Source organism: Astatotilapia calliptera, chromosome 11 (assembly GCF_900246225.1).
Source record: "Astatotilapia calliptera chromosome 11, fAstCal1.2, whole genome shotgun sequence".
In the NCBI taxonomy this organism is placed as follows: domain Eukaryota; kingdom Metazoa; phylum Chordata; class Actinopteri; order Cichliformes; family Cichlidae; genus Astatotilapia; species Astatotilapia calliptera.
The window spans coordinates 22,893,755-22,905,464 of record NC_039312.1 but is presented as its reverse complement, the minus strand read 5'-3'; the positions used below and the strand labels follow the sequence as shown (position 1 = coordinate 22,905,464).

Here is an 11,710-nt window from a genome sequence, read left to right as displayed (position 1 = left end):
GCCTTGTGTTGAGGGAAGGCCGTAAAGAAGTCCCGCACACAGAGTGGCTGCTGCTCATTACCGTAATCCACAGGATATAGGTACGCGTTCTCATTTTTGTAATGCAAAAACGACTATTTTATACTTGGTATTTCCACTGCCGAGTCGCCTTATGAAAATGTGAATGTGCGTTAGTGCTTTATTAATTATAAGAAATGATTACTTTCTTCAAAATACAACCAACAACTATTAGTTTCACTTCAAACTACCAAAGTTGTTTTACATCTGTATTTACGGTAACGTCGGTTGCGTACTTCGGGTTCCTCTCGGGTGAGGTACAAATACTGTAGCTTCAGACATAACAAGTTCAATCAAGTCAAAACTCATCAATACCGCAAATCCAATTTGACAAACTCAAGCAAACCCAACGGTAGTCGTTAATAAACGCGCAGTGTTGTATTACATGTATTAAATTCATTAAAAAGTACATCAAAATTCAAAAAAAGCCCCCACTTTCTTAACAGGGAGGAAACTTTGTGGGTAGCTCTCCCCTTGGAGTCCCTCCTCTGCTCCCACCTTCGCCTCCTCTGCTGGGATTGCCTGTCGGACCATGGCGCTTCAATCGGGACGTTTGGCTGTATACGTGGCGTTTAATTGTGTTATTCTCGCACTGTTTAGTTTTACCTCAACGGCTTGGGCAGGAGGCAGCCCCAATGTTATGTCACTTCTGCAGCCGTATGATTTTCTGTATTACAGCGGGGTCCGCGCATATTTTAGTGGGGAGTGGGGCAAAGCTGCAGAGCTGCTGGAGAAATCCATCGTGACCAGGGAATCACTGTTCGGGGTCCGCAGGCAGTGTTATGACGACTGTATGGCAGCAGGGACAGAGGCTCTGAAGAAACTGGGTAAGCTGGGCGGTAATATAAATTATATCAGATCAATTACTGGTAATATGATGATCTGTCTGAACAATGCGCCTGAATGGTGCTGTAGAAGCTCATTAACAGTCAGTAACATGTTAATTACATTAAACTGCATTAATAAATTAGCTATATAACACTGGTGTAGACCAGTTTTGTCCCTGCTGACTAATATTGGCATATCAGCAAAAAAATTGGCCAATAAAGATAATCTGTGACACAGTTTTGGGCGACTTGGATGTTTCAAAACTGTGTAGAGTTAAAGCTAATTTGCTTCAATGGAACAAAAAAACACAGACTAAGTGTCGGTGTCTGAATCAGCTGTCAGCCAGTCTTTTTATTTTATACCCTGGTATTAATGTCATCAGTGCATCATGCAACATATTAGAACAGATTTTGTGAAATTCAATTATTCTTTTAGCTTCTCACAACTGACATAATTACACTTGCTAGATCACAAACACACCCTCAGGGATGAACCTGAAGGGCTATGTCAGGAGGGGCATCTGCTGTGAGAAATAAGGGAGCAGTCACTAGTACCTTCTTCCATACAACCTGCTGAATGTTTTCAAACCTGCCAACTTTAAGGAAAGGCCAGAAATGACTGACCTACTCAGTGAATATGTAAAGTAGAGCATTCATGGATTCATGCAGACGAAATAGTGATGTGTACCTATGCTCTGAAGAGAAGAGGAGTAGAGGTAGTAAAGGTAGATGAGTTTAAATATCTGGGGTATCCAAAGCGACAAACAGTACACAAGGGAGAGGTGAAGAAGGGAATGCAGGCAGGGTGGAGTGGGTGGAGACGAGTTAGAGAGGCATGGTTGAGATGGTTTGGACATACGCACAGGCGACATAGTGGCTATATATATTGCAAGGTAAGAAAAAAAGAGGAAGGCCACAGCAGAGGTTCATTGTGGTGAAGGAGGCCATGCAGATGGTGGATAATAGGGAAAGAGTGAGATGGAGGCAGGGGATTCATTGTGGTCAGCCCTAAAGGGAACGGCTAAAAGAAGAAAAAGATTGGACCTATCATGTAGCCAGACAGATAGCTTTGAGTCTGTGTTAATTACTAGTTGGAAACTAGATTTTATGAAGTTACTGGCAGCTTCACTCTCACTTCTCGGTGTCTAAATGCGTAGCTAAAGAACAATGTGACCTCAAGAGCTCAAAGAATGTGTGAGATAAGCTTTTTTGTGTTTTGTTGTGGATTGATTGCAGTTCTAGAACTCAAAATTTATAAAATATATGCCACAGGCTGGGACCTTATCATTTTTTCAATGGTGTGTGTGTTGTTAGACTCTGAACACGGGACTATGTGGGACCTCTGGGCCCTGGACTGGGTGCAGCAAAAAGCTGAGTGTTTGAGGTTCTGCATTGGACGCTCTGTCACACATGTTGGACAGCTTCCTGTTTCTGCTGATATAGAATACGAGTTTGGCACTCGCAACCCTTATAACTTTCTGCAAGTCACCTACTACAAGGTAAGCCATTCTTTACACAGCCGTAAGGAGCTGCTGCATAATAAAGCTCCTAAATTGTCATTACTTCTACCAGTACTGTGCTCCAAATTGTCATTTAGAGGAAAGCACCTGTCAGTATTGTCTGCAGCCATAATTATAGTTCAGCTCACAGCTGCATAAATAATCACAGCAACACCCTTATTGGTCTGTAACAAACTTCATTCAGTCTCTCATTTTCCTCCACATCAGCTGGAAAAGTTGCAGAGGGCGGCATCGGCAGCTCACACCTACTTTGTGGCCAACCCCTCTCACCTGGAGATGAGAAACAACATCGAGAAGTACAGACGGATGGAAGGCGTGACCGAGGAAGATTTTCAGGACAGAGAGAGTCACAATGAGAAACACTGGGTGAGGAGGGAAGAGTAATGGGGCATACATTGTAAGTGGGAAGAAACTGGGTTGCACTGCTTAGAAAAATCAGTCAAATCTGAATAAATGTACTGTCTGACCCATTCAGAATCAGCTGATTCTTCAGCATTTTGGAGCCCTCATACCTTCATAAGCACAGAGGAGAGACACATGACATTTCTATGTCTTAAAAAGACATTTAAAAAAACTGAAGGCTGTCTTACATCCACTCTAAATGTTGCAATTTAAAGCAAAAATGTTGTGATTACCTTAAAAAATTATCTTAATTCAACAGAAATTCTAAAAAGCTGCTTCATTGTCATAAAATCTGTAGGCGAAGATAAAGAACACTTATCTAAAGAGGCTTAATGGTTAGGTTAACAGTATTTGTCAGCACTAGTCAAACATATTGCCTTACCTTCCACCTTCTTTCACAGCTGCTAGTGTTGCTATTGTCCAACTATAAGCAGATAGCACGAAAGACCAAACTACTTATCTTTTTGAAGCACTTTAAGTCCTCTGGAATGAACCAATAGTTCTCAGTTTTAGTTTCTAAAAAGCATAAAAGCTTTGATTCACTAGTTAAGCAGTGGAAGAGTTTTTGCCCTTGCTAACTACGTAGTTAATGATAGCCGATATGCAGACAGGTTTAAAGGCTTTGAACAAACATATCAGACTTTTCTTTAACTGATTGATCCTAACTAAGCCATAGCTAGTCCTCTAATAGTCCTCACTCTGATGTAAGTTCACAACTCAACTGCTAATGAAGTGCGTTCAAACAGAATGGTTTTAGAGACGTCACTGTGGAGAGTCAGACGTGGCCTGAGGGACTGAATTTCTCTGTCTCACTCTCACCTTCACTTGTCTGTTTTCTAGCCGTGCAATCCAGATGTGAGGTGTCTGCCTCTGCCTCTCATTTTCACTATCCAGCCACACGTGTTATATCACGATTAGGCATAAATGCTGCCTGTAATGACATGCACATATCTCAAAAGTAAAAATGTACTTCATCATCAAACGCTAGCCTTTAGCTTTGGGTAACACTTAACAATAAGGATTGTAATAATCAGTGTGTAAACCACCTATAATTCAATAGCATCTCATCGTTATTGATAAGTGTGTGTTTTATAAACGGTTAATCTTTTTCTCCTCAGGTAAATGTTTGTTAATGCTGCTGTAAGGATTACTTAGAGGAGCACTGAGAATACTTTTGCACAGCAATTTTAAAATAGTTATATTTAAAAGTGTTATATTTCTTAAACACTATGATACAAAACAATACACAACTCATTAGGTTTTGTTTTTTTTAATTAGCAAGCAAATGGTGACTGTGTTATTTCTCTGTGTTAATCTCTGTCTCTGTGTCACTGACTTCAGGTCCTGTATGATGCTGCACTGCAGCTCGAGGCTAACTCTGAATGGAAGCAAGCAGCAGAGAAATGGAAAGCTTGTGTGAATGAAACCCTGCGGCAGACAGAGGAGTGCAGGGTGCAGTGTGAAGTCGCTTCCCAACGGCTGCCTGAGGACAGGGGAGTTGACAGCGTTGACGGCGTGTTTGAAAAGGCAGCAGGTAAGAAGCAGGCAGAAGTTTTGAGCCAGACAGAAAGAGACCAGAAAGAGCCAAATGTCACCAGTTTTTGTTTTCTGTCCAGCCCTGTCCCTCTCCCTGCTCTCATGCCGACAGTCATGCGTGACTCAAGTGGCCACACGACCTGGAAGGATTTCTGCTCAGGAGGACTTCCTGCCAACACAGCTTGAGCATCTGCACATCGCACAGTTTAAAGGTCTGATTTTTTAGGTCAATGTGAAGGTCACACACGTGATTTTATTATTCATCTTAAGACTGATGCACTACTTTGCATTACTTTGCATCCTCGATTCCCGGCAGCTGGTGACATAAGCGGGGCGTTGCAGATGCTTCGCTCTCTCCTGCTGTTTTACCCCTCTGACAAGGACTCCTTAGACAACCTGCAGCTCTACCATGAGACACTAGGGGGAGACACAGAGTCACAGAGCACACAGCCTGCTCAGGTACCATTCAAACCACTCAAGGTTCATTATATTGAAATGACCACAGTGGTGTAAAAACGTAAAAAGTCATAAATCCAATAAAGTAATCCAAGTAATTTAAATGAGAAATACATTTTTTCTCTTCTCTTGTTCAGTTATTTCAAGCATTAAGTTTCAAATTCATCTTTAAAGTCATGTTTAAGCACAGATTTGTGTGTTTTTTGTCACACAGGAGATTGTCAGATACATCAACCACTCCTTGCAGGAGAAGAAGCTGTTGTATTTTGGTATGGAGAACCTCGACTTCACTTTCACAGATCCAGTAAGTACTGATGCCAAATGTGCAGTGCAGTGACAAGAGAGCCAGCCATAAAGCATTTCTTTGCTGAGATTCTTCATCACCCTCTGTGCAGGATCTTTGGACTCCAGAAGAAGTTGTACCTGAATCATTGAGGGAGATCTGGAGGTAAAAAAGAAATCAAAGGTGAATCTGTCACTAGTGGAAACTAATGAAACAGAAAACTCCATCTGTATCTTTTGTGTTTTACTGTTAGAGCTGAAAAAGAGAAAATAAATGAGAAAATGAAAGTGGGCGAGCAGCAAGAGGAAGTGGATGACAGTGGGTTTTTTGCAGGTGAGAGACTGTATTTTCCCTATGCTATGTGTCTTCAGCCTTTTCTACCTAGGGCATCATGGGAAGAGCTCCTCGTCACCTTAATTACACTTCAGCTAGCTTAAAACAAGGAAACACGAGTGTATCCATGACAGACATGCCTGTTTATCTGGCATGTAACCATTAACATCCATCTATCCATTAACAAGTGAAATAATGAATAACATCCACACATACCTACAGGCTTTGTAGGGTTGTGAGTAAGGATAAACAGATTATAACAGCTCACACATCTTATGTATGTGAAAATAGAGGATCATTTAAATGTAGTGTGTCACTGTTTCCTGGCATCTCTGTTAAAGATGACACACTAGAAGACATTCTACTCTTTATATTACACTGCTTAGACTTTTCTAAAATATAAAACAGGGAAGGAGTCACTTATAGTCAAGTGGAGATTAACCTGTCTGCTGCTATGGCCATCAGGTAAAGTCACCAAAAAGTCACAAGCTTTGTGGGTTTTGTTCAATATTGTGGAAACTATTACAAAGAAATTGAAGCGGCAGTTTATACCGAGAAACAGAGTTTTGTCTTATTTGCTTGAATAATTTATCAGTTTCACACAGAGGAAAACGAGGCGTGAAGTGACACAGTTTCTATGGATCTACTGAAACCTGAAGACCAAACAGACCAGTGCCTGAAATAAAAGTAAAATCAAAAAGAATACATTCAGTTTGTTGGGATCTGGTCGCCCCATTACACGCTGTTGTTATAGAAGCAAAGATTTTCCATTTGGCAGCTTCTGCGACTTCATATCACCAAAAACACAGTCGTATCACCATCTTCTGGTGACCCACTTACTGTCTTATACTTTCTTATTTGTCCTCTCTGCAGGAGGTCCGGTGCCTCGGGTGGGCGTGACTATCACAATGGATGACGAGATGCTGAATGGCACCAATCGAGTCGTCCTGGATGGAGTCATGACGGAGAAGGAGTGTGACAGAATACTGCAGTTAGCATCAGTAAGTTCAATCAGTTTTTTTAACGCATGCATGTGAAAACCCCTAACTTACACATTTACATGGTCTCTCATAGGTGGCAGGATCTCTTGGAGATGGTTATCGAGGACGGCGGTCTCCACACACTCCTCATGAGACGTTTGAAGGTCTGACTGTCCTCAGGGCGGTGAAGGTGGGTGGAAATGATGTAACTGAAGCAGGTCTACGAGCATCTCGTGACCCTCACTGCTGTTTCTTCCTCAGTTGGCTCAGGAAGGCCTGGTGAACCAATCAGATGCCAAGCTGTTACATGAGCTGGGTGAGAGAGTGCGAACCGTGCTGCACTCCTACTTCAGGAGCCCCTCAGGACTTTTCATCACTTTCACACACCTGGTCTGTCGCACTGCTGTCACAGGTAAAACCAACAGTACTCAATACTAGGATAATTGGAACAGGTTCTCTAATGTGTACCCAAATCATCCACTCTATTCTTACTTCATTACTTAAAGTTAAATGTGTTATTTTGTTCTTGTTCTGTTTTTTCTTTTTAAATCAGAGGATCAGAAGGGCAGGCTGGACCTCTCTCACCCCGTCCACGTTGACAACTGTCTCCTCGAGCCGGAAACCAAGCAGTGTTGGAAGGAACCACCAGCTTTCACACACAGAGACCTCAGGTACTGAAAAAACATCTCTTCGTGGATTAATAATAAATTTGGGCTCACACTTGCTCCATAAATAATTTTAGAAGATGTTCTCAAGCCATTTTATTCCAGCAAATATCCACGAACAGAATGTTTTAATACGCCTTTACTGGTAAAATGTCACTTAGATATCATCAGCTTATAACAGTGAGAGAATGGTACATGTCATCGTTGCCAGAACAAAGCTGTCACAAACTGAACAAAGAACTCTGTGATCCAGAGACTTGTATCTGCTCAGAATAGTTTTCTGAGAAACACCTTTAGCTGCTTGAGGAATGTGACATTTTCAAACCATTATATAGAAGATGTGAACATCGACGTTGTTTCTCCATTTCACAGCCATAAGCTACATTTGGGAGTGTTACAATATTAGTATTAGAAAATGAAGTCAACTTTTTGAAGCTCTCCTTAGCAAATAATCAAAGGAAAGCTAAAACATAGCATGCTTGTATCTGCAACTAATTTTGCTGTTTAAACAATGATGTATCCCGAGATACTGGTGCTCAAAAACTGATTACAGAAAAATATCTTGCTGTGTCTGAAGAGGACAGGTGGGAACATTTCTTAGATGTTGCTGATTTTATAGGGAATTACCTAAAAAGCATTAGTTTGCACTGCAAGTCTTAAACAGTGTTTCAGGGGAACAATTGTGGCAAATATCAAAACAACCAGAGCACCTGTCGTCACTGATAAATAGTTTTGTTCTGTTGTTATGGGGAAATAATGACACCTTAGAGCTACGTGAACCGATGGAGGTGGAGGGAGAGCAGAGAAAACACTGCTCTACAACACAATTACTCCATAAATAAATGCAACTGAAAACTGAACGTGACACTTAAAGTTGGTGTCAGTCTAAGGAAAAAAACGTTAATAATTGGAGACTGAAATGGCTTAGTTACATTTTGAGCTGAATTTTTGGCAAAAAAAAGGCCCAAATGGTTGTAGGTGGTAGTGTTTCAATGTTTCTGCTTTGACCAAAGGAAGGAAATATGTAATTGTTGCAAGTTCTGTTTGTCTGTCTGTTTGTTTGTTAGCACTTTAGTGTCCACAGTTTTCAAGATATCATTTTCAGATTTTATGAGATGGTTATGAGGTGGATGGAGGTGGGCTGTCTGAGTGCTCCTGTTATGAAATGTAACTGTCAGTTTTAACATTTTGTGACATTATTGAATTGAATTTTAGTCAGTGGCAAATCACAACAACCGTCACCTCAAGATGCTTTATATTGCAAGTTAAAGATCCTACAACAAAACAGAGAAACCCCAACAAGATGACCCCCTAGGAGCAAGCACTTGGTGACAGTAGGAAGGAAAAACTCCCTTTTAACAGGAAGAAACCTTCAGAAGAACCAGCCTGTTACAGATTAATTGTTTCTATTTCACATTTTAAAACTTTAACCCTGGATTTGACCTTCCTTGTGGCAGGAAATCTGCAGTGCTGCAAAGTAAAGTTACATTTCTTTTTATTTCAGGGGTAATGAATTTATTTTATTTTTTTGGACAATTTTCTTATCTAAATGTTATATTATTTTTGCATGATTGATTAAACTGACATTTCTCCATGGCACAGAATCTCACCTAGACGCAACATCTTCACCTGCCTGTTTCTTCATCGTATAGTAAACAATGAAGAAATATTAAGTGGCCAATAAATGGATGAAGAAATGAGAAGTTTTAGTGAGAAATTAAAACGGTCCACATAGGTGTGAAATTTAAAAATAAATAAATGGGATTAAAATGTAAAGTGGAATTAGCAGGACTACATAACAGTGTAATAACAAACTATAATAATCAAATGACTGTGTGTGCATTTATGCTCAGATTTCAGCCTAATTCTTACACAGCAGGTTACTTTTACAACTGAATGACAAACATCTCTCTGTCTCACAGCGCCATCCTCTACCTGAATGACAACTTTGATGGCGGAGAGTTGTTCTTCACTAACAGAGATGCCAAGACCGTAACGGTAAGTCATTCTAATCTTTTTATTACTATTTTAAGTCTTTAATTAATATATTTGTTGGAGCTGGTAAACTTGTCTTCTGTGCCTTCAGGCTCGAGTGAAACCCAGCTGTGGTCGACTGGTGGGCTTCTCCTCGGGTCCGGTAAATCCTCACGGTGTTACCGCGGTGACCAGAGGCCGGCGGTGCGCCCTGGCCCTCTGGTTCACAAAGGAGAAGCTCTACAGGGACAGGGTGAGCTTTATGACAGCACAGAGCTGCCATGACCTCCTTCTCCTCCTCCTCAGGTCTGGCCGGTCACCTGCAGGCGTGTGGTTGATGATGTCATGATACCGGTGTTGGATAACATGAGCAGCTGGGGCACAATGCAAATCTTGTGGCTGTTTGCATGTTTTCCTATTTACTGTGCCTGGTCTGTGGTGATGCCATGACATTGTCTTTTAGGTTTATCATAAATGCAATCATTTTTCATGCCCCTGACAATTTATAAACCAAAACATGTTTAGTTCTTTTAATAAGCTGTGATTTTCTGCAGCGAGGGAGTGCATCCTCATCAGTGATAATAACAGAGATGTAAGGAGCTGCGCTGAAGAGCTGCTGTCGAGCCAAAGAGACTATCGAAACGACTCAGTTTACATAACTTTTAGCATCACGTAGATAAAAGAAAATCTAAATTTACATGTAGAAACACACTTTGCTTAGATGAACAGGGGGTTTTCAGCTCCAGCCTTACATTATCTGCTTGGCTACATTTTCATTAAAGTTTTGGTTATGCAAGCAAAGTTTCATTAACTTAGTTTATCCCGCATTGGTCATTGTTTGCCCTGTGGGCTCGTGTTGAGCAAATGAAGCTCACTCTAACAGAGGAGAATCTCTTTTACAGAAAAATTGTCCTGAAAGTGCAAGAAGAGAAGTTGAAATTATTCCAACAAAGATGAATGTTCCTCCCAAACTTTAGTTTTATGTCACTGTGACTGCAGGAAGTCAATATTTGAGCTGCATTTTGGATCTCTCCCTCAGGAGCGAGAGGAGGCAGAGGCCGTGTGGGCTGCAGATGGACACAGTGTGGTGAAAACGGACGAGGAGAAGGAGGGAGGTGCCACCTCTAGCCGTAACGCTCGGAGCCAAGTGACAAAGGAGAAGAAGCGAGAGAGAGGCAGGGTGACGGGGGGCAAGGATGAGCTGTGAGGGCCAGAATGAGCCCACACTCCATCATTTACCCACACGTTCACCCTCTTCATGTTGCTGCCTGGTGGTGTACAGTTTGCATCTGTGTATATACTGTATTTATACTGTATATGATGAGGGTATATGAGAGAAATAATGTCCTGTCGTCCCTCTAATGTCAATCACTGCCCTAAAAACCAAAGAGAATAAAAAAAGTCGTAAATGTGACTCTGTACAGGTGTATCGTGGGTATTGTATGCCAAATGCATGCAAGTGCTGAACAGAGAGCGCATTAGATGATGTGAAAACAGGTCTGTGTAATCTATTAGGTGATTACTGCACACCCTCTTTAACACCCTGCTGATAAAAACAATTAAAAATAAACAAAAAGAAGGTTAAAGTTTATTTAGTCTGTTAGACAAAGATAGGATGATAAGATAGGAACCACACAGCAGCAGGAACCTGTGAACACAGTGACGCTGTCCAGAAACTATCGTTTGAGGCAGTAAAAGAGGGAGAAAAGGACCAGAGACAGACAGCGAGAGGTGTGGAGGGAGGGGAAAAAAAGATAGAAATAGAGAGATTACTGTTAATCCCTCATAAATGAGTGCATTTGTTTATGAAGCTTAAAAACATCTCCCATTTAGAATATGGAATAGTAATCCGGGAGAGATGATTTAATCATTCACATCCAGCGCAGTGACACTCGACCACCTTCTCCCATCTTATCCTCCCCATTACAACCAGAGCCTCCACTCAGCCCCCCTCCTCTGCTTTCATCTTGTGCATTAGGTGCCGACTTAAGTACCATTCATGGCCCATATTAACACTCTTACTCCCCCCTGTGTTATAATCCCCTGCTGCTGGAATTGGGTCGGTGGGCCCTTTTTAATGCAGCCTTGGGTTTAACCTCTTCCCTCCCTCTCACATTGAGACCACGTAGCGCCCAAAACACCTCCGCATTAATCTTCACTTAAGTAGTAGTTAGTCACTAAAAAGCATTTTATGCATAATGCATTTTAATGCTTTTTAAAGGCACATTAAAGATCACAGCCGTCTAATGATACCTGCGTATACAAACGAGAAATGTACACATCAAATTTCTATGTTTTTACATGAGCAGCAGAAATTATGTAAGGCTCAGCCGCATAGTTATAAAACTGGTGTTATTATAATTAAGTGCTGTGTGTAGTGAGTAGCAGACAGGATACTCATCTCCTATATCACATTTCCTACTATTTGTGATTATGACCCTAACCTCCTATTGGTTGCCTGATGATGATGTCTGGCCTTGGTGCCTTACGTAATTTTGAAGAGTAGAGTAAACAGAAATAATAAGATTCCAGTTTTTATTTTACATTCCTGTTTATAGGGGTAGCCTGTATCAAAAGTTAAAAGAACAGCAGCAGAGATGCAACATTTCAACACACCAACTGCTTACATACAGTTAGAACAAGAAACTGTACTCTGTTTACAGCAGCTTACTGTTAC

General features: G+C 41.2%; 1 protein-coding gene across 1 annotated transcript; it reads left to right on the top strand.

Moving 5' to 3' along the window:
- Positions 1-113: 113 nt before the first annotated feature.
- On the top strand, positions 114-10,447 carry p3h3 (prolyl 3-hydroxylase 3). Its single transcript, XM_026183343.1, has 16 exons — positions 114-884; positions 2,199-2,383; positions 2,612-2,770; positions 4,148-4,340; positions 4,423-4,554; positions 4,659-4,801; positions 5,013-5,102; positions 5,194-5,246; positions 5,335-5,414; positions 6,288-6,415; positions 6,489-6,584; positions 6,656-6,806; positions 6,948-7,065; positions 8,982-9,057; positions 9,146-9,286; positions 10,073-10,447. Exons 1-16 carry the CDS (start codon positions 590-592, stop codon positions 10,238-10,240), a joined length of 2,208 nt encoding a protein of 735 aa, XP_026039128.1. The 5' UTR covers positions 114-589; the 3' UTR covers positions 10,241-10,447.
- Positions 10,448-11,710: the final 1,263 nt, after the last annotated feature.

Coding starts and splice junctions, on each gene's coding strand:
- p3h3 (XM_026183343.1), top strand. CDS start 590: ATGGCGCTTCAATCGGGACGTTTGGCTGTATACGTGGCGTTTAATTGT. Junction 2,384..2,611: donor TGCAAGTCACCTACTACAAG/GTAAGCCATTCT, acceptor CCTCCACATCAG/CTGGAAAAGTTGCAGAGGGC. Junction 2,771..4,147: donor GTCACAATGAGAAACACTGG/GTGAGGAGGGAA, acceptor CACTGACTTCAG/GTCCTGTATGATGCTGCACT.